The 11971-nt window shown below is 49.3% G+C and overlaps 1 protein-coding gene across 1 annotated transcript in view; it reads right to left on the reverse strand.

The window, feature by feature from the left end:
* The window catches only part of CDH1 (cadherin 1), an 81502-nt gene extending 69755 nt beyond the window's left edge, over positions 1-11747 (reverse strand). Inside the window, exons 1-2 of the mRNA XM_006730078.3 lie at positions 11585-11747; positions 10581-10695 (exon numbers count right to left, since the gene is read on the reverse strand). Coding sequence (XP_006730141.2) covers positions 10581-10695; positions 11585-11632 — 163 coding nt within the window. The 5' untranslated portion in view covers positions 11633-11747. The remainder of the gene's footprint in view (positions 1-10580; positions 10696-11584) is intronic.
* Positions 11748-11971: the final 224 nt, after the last annotated feature.

Consider the following 11971-nt stretch of genomic DNA (forward strand, 5'->3'; position numbering starts at 1 on the left):
TATTTATAAAAATGGGCGCCTGGGTGGCTCAGATGGTTAAGCGTCTGCCTGCGGCTCAGGTCATGATCCCAGGGTTCTGGGATCGAGTCCCGCATCGGGCTCCCTGCTAGGCGGGGAGCCTGCTTCTCCCTCTACCTCTGCCTCTCTCTCTCTGACTTCCATGAATAAATAAATAAAACATTTAAAAAAAATTATAAAAAAAAAGATTTATTTATAAATAAATATATTTGGGACAGAGTGAGTGAGTGTGTGAGAGCACAAGTCGGGGGGGGGAGGGTGATGGGAAGAGGGAGAAGCAGGCTCCCCACTGAGTAGGGAGCTGATCCCAGGACCTGGGGATCATGACCTGAGCCGAAGGCAGAAGCTTAACCAACTAAGCCATCCAGGCGCCCCACCTTCTCAACACTTATTGATCAGATGGATTTTGGAGTTGTGAGATATGTATCTTGGCCATGAGCTAATTAAGATGTCTTCAAGTTTTTGTCTTGGGAGTTTAGCATCCCTCAACAAGTTCCTTCCAGGCTTCTGTGCATTGCCAAGAACCAGAAGAATGGATACCAGGTCTTAATTAATGGCCCTAAAGGATCTTGTAGATACCCAGGAAGAAGGTGTTGGGTGTAGCTAGGAGTCTCGCTCAAGGAAGTTGTTACCCAGACAATAGGAAACCAAACAGATGGCTCCGGCCGACTCGGATCTCTGTTTAGATTTTGATCTGGTGCTTCCTTACACCAAGAAGTGTGGGGCAGAAATGGCTCCTGTGACCTTTAGACTCTAGATTGCAAGCTGTTTTGTGACAAGACAATTAGGTAAGGTTACGCTAGGGGTGTCAGGGCTCAGAGAAGCTGGAGCGTGCCAAGCAGAGACACATGCCCTGTGAATATCCCCTCCTTGTGTCCTTCTATGGCTCATACTGACAAAGTTCTAGCTTTTCTTTAAAACCAAAAGTGCCCTGGAATCGTTTCTAAATACAAAAAATATGTTAAGATCTATACATACACACTGAAACCTCATTTATTCATTCAACACTTACTGAGTACCTATTATGTGCCAGGCACTGTTCTAGATGCAATACAGCCTGAACTAAACAAGATGAAATTCGCTGGCCTCCTGAAGCTTCTATTCTACTGGAAGGAGACAGAAAATGGACAGAAGAAATAAGTGAAATACATAGCATGCTAGATGATGAAATGTGCTACAGAGGGGGCGCCTGGGTGGCTCAGTTGGTTGGGCGACTGCCTTCGGCTCAGGTCATGATCCTGGAGTCCCGGGATCGAGTCCCGCATCGGGCTCCCTGCTCGGCGGGGAGTCTGCTTCTCCCTCTGACCTTCCCCCCTCTCATGTGCTCTCTCTCAAATAAATGAATAAATCTTTAAAAAAAAAATATTAAAAAAAAAAGAAATGTGCTACAGAGGAAAATAAAGCAGAGGAGGAGGAAAGGGAGTGCTAGGAGAAGGGGTAACTATCTCAAATAGTTTCAAGGGTTTCAAGAAAGGCTTCACTGAGAGGGTGACATGTGAGCAAAAACTTGGACCTAAATGAGTGAGCCGTGGGGCACCTGGCTGTCTCAGTTAGTAGAGCAAGCAGCTCTTGATCTCGGGGTCATGAGTTCAAGCCCCACGTTGGGCACAGAGCTTACTTAAAAATAAATAAGCGAGTGAGCCATGCAGGTATCAGAGAAAAGTATTACAGACAGCAGTAACAGCCAGTGCAAAGGCCCGGAGGTAGAAGTGTGCCTGCTGCATTCTAGGTACAGTCAAGAAGAAATGACAGTAAGGGGTGGGGGAAGTGTTGTGGGGGGGGCAGACCATGGAAGCTTTGCACATCATAGAGAGGACTTTGACTTACATTCTGTGTGAAATGGGGAGCCACTGGTGGATTTTGATTTTTAACTTTTTTTTTAAGATTTTATTTGTCAGAGAGAGAGCAAGAGAGAGCGCGCGAACATAAGCAGGGGGAGTGGCAGGCAAAGCAGGCAGAGGGAGAAGCAGGCTCGCCGCTGAGCAGGGAGTCTGATATGGGACTCAATCCCAGGACCCTGGGATCATGACCTGAGCCGAAGGCAGACGCTTAACGACTGAGCCACCCAGGTGTCCCTAACTTTTTTAATTGAAGTATAATTGACATACATTTTATTAGTTTCAGTTGTGCAACATACTATTCACTATTTGTATTAACTTGAATTTTAAAAACCGTAACTCGTGGCTGTTGGATGGAGAGAACACTGTTGTGGGAGACAAGAAAGGAGGCTGTTGCAATAACTTAGGTGAAGACACTCTTAAAACTTCTTTTGCGAAAACTCTTCTGGGAACAGAAAAGGTGTATGAGTGAGTCTGAATGCCAAACCACAGAAACAGGTGTTTTCCCTATCCTTCAACTTGCCTAGGTACCATAAATCTGAAAGGCTTTCAGCTTGTTACAAGCTCTCCTAATTACAAAGCCCACTAATTATTATCTAGGCCTTGGCCAATTATCCCACAGGGTCCTGTGCTGGCCACAGTTTATGATTTTGCTCATGGTGAACAGGTTCAACCCTTCTAGACAGGCTCCATTAGATCCCAGCAATAACACCTGAGCTCACAAGGATCCGGGCCCAGATCTCTCTCGCACCTTGAAAGAGTCCCAGTTGGAACCTTAGTTTAGGACACTTTCCCTCCCAACTCCTAATTCTGAATACCAACTGAACTGCATTTTCAGAGACCCAGAAAGCTGAAGACCAACAGAAAGGAAAAGAAGTGCACTTCAGCTAGCATTCATTTGGAATTGGAGGTAAAAGGGAGACACATGTGGAAGACAAGAGACCCTTCAAACGCAGAAGCAGCTGAATTCCAGCATCACAGTTAAAATTAGTGATACAAAAGGTATAAAGACATCTTTTCCTAAGGGGAAGGAGGGAATTTCTTACCCTTAGGAAAGGTGACTTAGGTTCCACTGGAGATGCAGTTTGGCAACAAGGCACAAGAGGGGCACTATGAGAGCGTGGGTTTTGGGGAATAAAAGTACAGGACTGTCGCCCCACGTACGCTACTTCCTGGGTCAGGGTGATAAGGAGACTTTTTCACTGTCGACCACATACGTATTTTTTTTTAACACATACATATATATTTTAACCAAGTGAATGATTTGTCTAGTAAAAGAATAGGAAGGGAGAGGAATAGAAAGAGAAACCCCAGGGCACCAGGCAGGCTCAGTGGGTAGAACATGCAACTCTGGATCTCAGGGTCGTGAGTTCAAGCCCCACGTTGGGCACAGAGATGACTTAAAAAACAAAACATAACAAAAAACAGAAAGACAAAACCCTCTATTAACTGCAGACTCAAGTCCAAAGCCTTGGGATAGCCTGGCTGCAGCCTATATAAGCAGTTACATCCTGGGATCCTCCCCTGCAAGCTACCCTCCCTGTCCAAGAAAGCACAGCTCCAGCCTGGCTCCTTTATGCCCCGCCATGCCTCTGAGCACCCCGTTTCCAATTCCTGGAGAGCCTGTTCACCTTCTCTGTCTGGCTGAAACCCTCTCACTCACCAAAGTGACCGCTGAACACTTCCCTACCACACAGCCCTTCTCAGAAGGTAAAAGGTACTGGAATTACCCTCTGCAGGGTTCTCAGAGATTTCTGCAATCTCCCTGAGAGCAAGGGCTGGGTCTAAAGTCAGTACCCCTAGCACTGGCTACATAGTGGGGAGAGGTATGTGCATTGGCTACTTCTCTGGGTCCCCCCATTCCTACCCCATCAGCCCCATTGCACACCCATAGAGCACTCCTTCACACGCATGGCAGAAGGACCAGCCTTATCCCTTCTGGATCCACAGTGCCCTTGAATCCCTTGGCCTTACTTAAGCTGGACAACCAGATGTTCATACACCGGGCTGGCACCAGGCATTTACTCATCCGACGTTTCTGCCCTAGCTACTGGAGTTGTCCAGGGCAATGAATCTCGTGGCAACAGCAACCTGGGGAGCTTTAAAAAATGCCATATCCAGAACCCCACTCTCAAGCTCAGTGAATTTGCAGGAGGGCAAATCTGTATCTTTGAAGTGTTCCAGGTGATTCAATACTTAGCCATGCAGGTGAGCCATAATCTCAGGGGCTGGGGCATAGCATTTTTGGCAATGGGGAAACAGACAGTATCCTAAAGCTTGTTTATTATGAAATAATTTTATTTATTTTTTAAAGATTTAAAGTAAGCCCCAACGTGGGGCTCAAACTTCCAATCTGAGATCAAGAATCACATGCTCTACCAACTGAGCCAGCCAGGTGCCCCATGAAATATTTTTCAAATTAGAAGGGGTGCCTGAGTGGCTCAGTTGGTTAAGTGTCTGCCTTTAGCTCAGGACGTGATCCTGGGGGGTCCTGGAATTGAGATCTGCTCAGGAAGTCTGCTTCTCCCTCTCACTCTGCCCCTCCCCCCATGCTTGCATGAGCGCAGCGTGCTCGAGTGCCTGCGCGCTAGCGCTCTCTCAAATAAATTTAAAACAAAACAAGACAGAAGCTGACAATTTCAATCTTCCCATTCCAGCTGCTCCTTGCCCCACTCCTCCCACTCCAACTGCAAACAGTATTCATGAGCAGGTCCAGAGGCAGCCCCACCCAGGTACACTGCAGAGTGGCAAGCAAGAAAACGCCACAGAACTGCCTTTCCTAGCAAAGGGCACTTTGGTCTAGTCACTGTTTGCAGAGCAGTGTTTGCTTTAACACAGAAGCAGGGAGAGTGAGGAAACTGGTTTGGCTGGTTTACTGGGTGGGAAAGAACACAGGGAAAAGTTTGAACCAAAGGTAAAACACACGGTAGAGGCTCAAACAGAAGGCACCAAATAGTCCAGGGGCTTTAATATTTAATATGCATTGAGCACCTGGTACTATTATGCCCATTTTACAGATGAGGAAACTAAGGCTTAGAGGGTAAAGTCCTTGGCCAACATCCCCTCAGCCGGCAAGGGGCAATTCAATCTAGGCAGCCTGACTCAAGAACCTTCTAAATGATGGAACTGTGGCTGGGGGTGGGCTGGGGGTGGGGGGTGGGGGGTGGGGATTGGCGGTAGATGAGAGAAAGGAAAGGGAAGAGGAAATGTGCAAAAAGTGGGTGGCTAAAGCCCTCCCAACCATAGCAAACATGAGCTGAGATGTATAAAAGGTAAACTTAAATTAGCAAGAAAAGAGACAGAGATAGAGAAAGGAAGAAAGGCTACCAGGAGGATTTCTTTTGACCAAAGATAAAAAACACTTAAAAATGACTGCCTTTCCTCTTCCAGATTCAGGTTTGAGGGCTCCCACCTCTGTGCTCTGGCTCTGAGAGGGAAGCACTCAGCACACTGTACCCCTGGGACACACTTATCAAGGTAGCCCAGCTTCCAGAACCACTGAAGGGCGTACAACCCTCACATGAGTCTTAGAAAGTTCACAGACTCACCTCCATTTTGATCAACATCTAGGGCTGGCCTGAGGCCAGAGAGTTTGAGAGAGGGAAAAGAAAAAAAAAAAAGGAAAGAAAATGTATGAGGGATAATAAATATTTATTAATTCATCATTTGTTTAAAATATGAGTGCTGGGGCGCCTGGGTGGCTCAGATGGTTAAGCGTCTGCCTTCGGCTCAGGTCATGATCCCAGGTTCCTGGGATCGAGTCCCGCATCGGGCTCCCGGCTCCTTGGGAGCCTGCTTCTCTCTCTCTCTCTCTCTGTCTCTCATGAATAAATAAATAAAATCTTAAAAAATAAAATAAAATAAAATATCTGAGTGCCTACTCTGTCCCTAAGAAATATGAGGCACCATCTAATGAATCTTTCCTGTTTCTTTACATCATCTCACTTGCTCTATGCTCAGCTCACATCGGCTTTATTCATTACTGTAACCCCAGAGGCTAGTCCAGTGCTGGCACTCTTATTTGTTGCCTAGCCAAATAAACGAACATACACATTTAAGTCTCACAACAAACCACTAAGTATTATTGCCTCCCCCCATTCACAGACGGGGAAACCGAGGTTCACTGAAGTAAAGTGATTTACCCAAGGTCACACAGCTAGGAGCTGAAAGGCAAACCTGGATCTTCTTTTTTTTAAGATTTTATTTACCTGTGGGGCGCCTGGGTGGGCTCAGTCGTTAAGCGTCTGCCTTCGGCTCAGGTCATGATTCCAGGTCCTGGGATCGAGCCCCACATCAGGCTCCCTGCTTCGGCCAAAAGCCTGCTTCTCCCTCTCCCACTCCCCCTGCTTGTGTTCCCTCTCTCGCTGTGTCTCTCTCTGTCAAATAAATAAATAAAATCTTTTAAAAAAAGATTTTATTTGAGAGACGGGGGGCGGGGAGAGAGAACAAATAGGGGGAGGGGCAGAGGAACAAGCAGACTTCCGGCTGAGCCAGGCTAAATCCCACCCCTGGGATCATGACCTCAGCTTCAAGTCAGACACTTAACCGACTGAGTCACCCAGGCGCCCCAAACCTGGATCTTTCATGTGCTTACTCAGACTATCCTGACCAGGAATACAGACTTCATTCCCCTCATTGAAAGCCCAAAGCCCTGAAAGGAGATGGGAGTTGAGGCAGAGTGGAAACCCAGAAAGTCTGAACTGTGACAGGTGCCTCTCGGGGATTTTAGGGTTTTGGCAGCTCCTGGGAGATGTAAAAGCTGATTGCCTCAGCGTCTGGCTTATCTGGGGCTACGCTTGGAAGGGAATGTGTAACAGACACCAAGGTGAGCATTTCGGAAGAAGAGACTCACCCAATATAAAGCCCCGGAGAGCAAACAGGGATTTCCACAACCACCTGGCAGAGGCAGGGCAGGTCCGGCAGGCCCCACGGGGGAACAGCAGGCAGACTTCCTTACACAGGACGCATGTGAGGAAGCCTCGGCTTCTCACAGACACAAAGACAAGAACAGGAGGACCCAGGTCTCCTTCATCAGTGAGCGCAGCACCAAGCTTTATCACCGAAGTGAGAAATGAGGAAGTGAGTCTGAGGGGTGGGAGAGGGAATCTGATGATGTAAGGGAGATCCCAAAGCAGGTTTCTGTATTTGTTTTTTTTTAATTTTTATTTTTTTAAAGATTTTATTTATTTTTCAACAGAGAGAGAGACAGCGAGAGAGGGAACACAAGCAGGGAGAGTGGGAGAGGGAAAAGCAGGCTTCCCACTGAGCAGGGAGCCTGATGTGGGACTCGATCCCGGGACCCTGGGATCATGACCTGAGCTGAAGGCAGACGCTTAAAGACTGAGCCACCCAGGTGCCCTTTTTTTTTTTAAAGCCCAGTTTAATTAGGAGGTCTGCACACTGTTTCTACCACCTTTCAGCACATCTTTTAGAAAGGGGAAATGGATGTATTTAATCCACACAAGTGGGTGCTTGTGAGCTAGGTCAATCCATCAACCAGCCAGAGCTCAAACCCAAAACATAAACCCTGTTTGCCCAAAACCAGGTGGTAGAGGAAGCAAAGCAATGAAGCCATCAGTTTAAAAGCCTACCTGCTTTTCCTCCCCCCACGCCTCAATCAACTTAAAGCAGAGGGCACTATGATGATACTTCTTAGATCCCAAACTGTCTAATAGCCTGGGTTTCGCAAACCAGTTTGTGCCAGGAAAAAGAAAAATGAACAGAAATTCTAGAGAACCAGTTTATAGTGACTTGTTTTTTAAAACCTTCTCCATTTTAGAACCTGGAGAGAAACCAATGAAATCAATACAAGGCTCCGACTGTGGGGTCAACCATCTCACAGAGCACAACAATCACCCCAGCAAACCACCCCAGGGTCCCGAGTTTGGTCAAACCCTATTTGTGACACTCTATGGCCAATGGTGGACAAAAAGTAACAGGTTCCTTGTTTTCAAACTCCCGTGAGGGGCGCCTGGGTGGCTCAGTCAGTTAAGCATCTGCCTTCGGCTCGGGTCATGATCCCAGGGTCCTGGGATAGAGCCCCGCATCGGGCTCCCTGCTCGGCAGGAAGCCTGCTTCTCCCTCCTCCCACTCCCCCTGCTTGTGTTCCCTCTCTCTGTCTCTCTCTGTCAAATAAATAAAATCTTAAAAAAAAAAAACCTCCAGTGAAGCAAAGTGTTTGTGGAGCCAATGTTTAAACCTAGTGCTAGGAGCACCTGAGTGGCTCAGGCGTTAAGCGTCTGCCTTCGGCTCAGGTCACAATCCCGGGGTCCTGGGATCGAGCCCCGCATTGGGCTCCCTGCTCCACGGGAAGCCTGCTTCTCCCTCTCCCGCTCCCCCTGCTTGTGTTCCCTCTCTTGCTCTCTCTCTGTCAAATAAATAAATAAACCTTTTAAAAAAATAAATATATAAATAAATAAACCTGGTGCTAATGTCATATCCCTCCATTTCCTTGGAGGGCCCAAAGAGTGAGGCCACCACCCTAACTCCCAGCTGCCTTTTTAAAATCACAAAGCCAGTTCTCTGAGGTCGCATGTGATTTTACCAGAAGGGCACTCCCATCCTGCGGTAATTGGCTAATTCTACACTGGATTGGTAGGAAATCCCAAAACAGTGAAAGGTCAGAAAATTTGTTAAGTGGGGTGGGTCTTGGATAGAAAGAAACTGAAACCAGCCACACGACCAAGGAGCTCGAAGAGGCGGCCCCTCCCACCAGGATCACCAGCCCCAGACCCCCTGCACGTCCCCCTAGTCTGATCCATCACCACCACCTCCTCTCCTCAGGCTCCTGCCGCATCAACATCTCTGCTCTCTCAGGCACACAGTGAACACAACACCTGCTTCACAACGGACACTAACTCTCCCAAACGCCATCTTTCTTTTTGAGATTATTGAGAAGGGGAGAGAACCGGAGAAAGACCAGAGGCTATGTTTCAGTTTCCTCCCCTGCAAAATCGACGAACAATGGTGCCTACCCTCATAAAGCAAAATTAAGTAAAAGGAAACACTCGCTCCAGAGTCTGGTTCAAAAGGAATAGGTGCCGCTATTAATAATAATGGTAATATTTATATTATGTAATAATATTATTGGTCGGACCAAGAGCTTGTGGGGGGAGGGGGGGGCAGAGCGGGAGCAATAAAAGCCAGACTAACCCGCATTTGGAGCTACCAAATGTCCTGGTGCAGGAAAACAAAGTGACAGGAGCTTGTCTTGGACAACCCATACTCACAAACACTCACACTCCCAGTTTCTAACCCTGCCTCCATCTTCAAAGCTGGGTCAACTTTGCCTCCTCCAAGAAGCCAGTCCTCACTGCCCACTGATAGCCATCAAAACATCCCACGCCACCCACATTCTTTGGCACCTAAATGCCCATGTTCCACAGTGCCCTCTAAGTGGGTCCTGGGACATTCTCCATAATCTGCTGGAATGTGACATACTAACAGCAGGCTGGAGTGTCCCTGTATCTCTTCAATTCATTCCTGGGTGCCCAGCACGGGGCTGGGCAGAATATCAACCATCAACTAATGGTAGACCCACTGGAAAAATCAGACAAACACTTCCCTTCTGACTCAATAGAGAGCGCCACACAACGCAGGCCCCAGAAAAGCAAATATGTTTAATCAATGAAGCTGCAGTTTCGGTTGAAAAAAAAAATGCCGCCCACTGTTGGAACAACTTCCAAAATTCAAACAATCTTCACACAACAGCATGATTGCTGCAGTTTTCACGTGACCAAAGAATGAAGAAATGCAGTGAATTTCCTCTGGGAATTGTGATTTCTCACTTGAAAAAGTGTTTTAGGGGCACCTGGGTGGCTCAGTCGTTAAGCGTCTGCCTTTGGCTCGGGTCATGGTCTCAGGGTCCTGGGATCAAGCCCCACATCGGGCTCCCTGCTCAGCGGGAGGCCTGCTTCTCTCTCTCCCACTCCCCCTGCTTGTGTTCCCTCTCTCCCTATGTCTCCGTCAAATAAATAAATAAAAATCTTAAAAAAAAAAGTGTTTTATAGTTATGATACTCGCCCCATCAACTAAAATCAAGAGTAAGAAGTCGTTTGGTAGGAAATAAGCATCTGGGAGTCAGTGAAACCAGAAGACAGACAAGCTTCCCCTGCTCTCTCACTCCTGGGGACCAGTGAAGTGAAATAAAGCAAACTCTATAATCCCGATTATCACAGTGACAAGGCCCAGAAATACACTGTGTGCCTTTTCATTCCCTGAGTCAGAGCTATTGGGCTTTTTTAAAAAACCATTATTCCTTGGGGAATAGTACCTGTATGGAAATGTTTTCACCTCTTTGAGCAAATGCCACAACCTGATAACCAAGAGAGGGCACCCAGATGGTGCAGAACGGGCCCTGGAGTCAGGCCTCATTCAAATTCCTGCTCTGCTGACCTTGGGTAAGTGGACTCCACCCTCTGAGCCTCCATTTCCTTATCTGCAAAAGGGGAATTACTGAGCTCTCCACCCCCCCCAATACATCAGGTTTCTGAAGTCTGAAATGACGGTCTCTCAAGTGGTCAGGACAAAATAGGACACATTAAGGCCTCTAAGTAAGTGCCCCCTTCCCAACATCACCATACAAGGGTAGCCCTCTCTGGTTAAGGTTTAGATCCCTTCATCTGTATAAATTCCAAAGGGGTATCGTTTCAACCAGGACAAAAGGGCTTTGCCCAGGGGCGTGGAAGGGCAATTTCTCAGACCCTTCCCAGGCTCAGGACTTACCTCTGCCCAGGACTCGGCCTCTCTCCAAATGTCGCCGGGGCACTGTGAACGTGTAGCTGTCAGCGCCAAAGCCAGGACGGCAGGGCTCTGGCTCCTGGCAGAGCCACGATGAAACCTGGAGTAGGGGAAAGGTATGAAACCAGGGTGACCTGGGAGGGGCGGGGGGTTGTCCCCTCCTGCCCACACCGAAACCAACTGCGCCTCCCCTCCCTCGCTCTCAGCGTCGGCATTGTGGGAGGGAGCCACACTCACCCCCAACCCCCAGGGCAGGCAGCCACGCCAAACTCTTTCACTCCGAAACCTGCTGCCGCCAAGCCCCCAGGTACTCCCGGGAAAGGGGGCTGCTGGGTCCGTGCCTCCCCACCAAGCACCCCTTTCCTTGCGGTCTCCTTTTTCATTTCACTGGAGGCATCTTTACTCTTCCCCACTTCACTTTCCACACACCGGGAACGTCCCCACTCCCAAGTCTACCTCCTCACAAGGAGGGGCGCTCCAACACCTTTGAGCCCTTTATTATCCCAGGGGAGCCTCCATACCTGTTTACTAACCTTTCTTTACACGGCAGATGCCTTTATTTCTATTGATTTCCCTTTCCTTACCTCAGGGGTCGTCCGCATTACTCCTGGCTCCCCTTGACTTGCACCGGGACTCCCCTTTTCTGTATCCTGGCCCCCCACGCCCCTCCCCCACTGCCCGCCCCTAGCCCGTACTGCGGCCAGCCCGGGATCCCCCAGGCCCACAGCGAGGCTCGCCCCCCCCGACAGCTCGAGTATTCACGCGAGGGAGTGGGCAAAGCCGCGCTCGCTCTCCACCCGCTCCCACTCCCACCTCCGCGGAGCCCAAGAGCGCGGCGCAGCTTCCAGGCCGTTCTTGAAACTAAACTTTCTTGGGAGAAGAGGGGGCGACAGGAGAGAGGAAGGGCCGACGATAGAGAGGAAGGGGGCCGGGGCGCGTGATGGTGGGGCCGGAAGGCGTCCCCCGCAAAGCAAAGGGACGCGACGTACCTGTAGCAGCAGCAGGAGCGCGGAGACGCTAGGGTACCGAGGGCCCATGGCGGGCCGAGCAGGGGTCGGGTCCTGCGGAGCTTGGCGGGGCGACAGTACGGCAGGACTTCCGCGAACTCACAGGTGCTCCGCAGTGCCGGGCGCCAATGAGCTGGGCTGCGTCGCGGCCGCCAGGTGAGCCTGGAAGGCTCCGCCCCCGGCACCGCTGATTGGCTGAGGCTACACCTGCGGCCCACAGCCAATGAGCGGCGGGGCTCAGCCTCAGCTTCCTCCGGCGTTGTGGGGGCAGACGGCTTCAAACCGCTTCAAGCTGCTCCCGCCCAGTGAGCCGCTACCCGCAGTTGCTAGAATCAGGATGTGGAATAGGGGTTCCATAATTCCTGTTAC

Source organism: Leptonychotes weddellii, chromosome 16 (genome assembly GCF_054177405.1).
Source record: "Leptonychotes weddellii isolate Sample4059 chromosome 16, ASM5417740v2, whole genome shotgun sequence".
Lineage (NCBI taxonomy): Eukaryota > Metazoa > Chordata > Mammalia > Carnivora > Phocidae > Leptonychotes > Leptonychotes weddellii.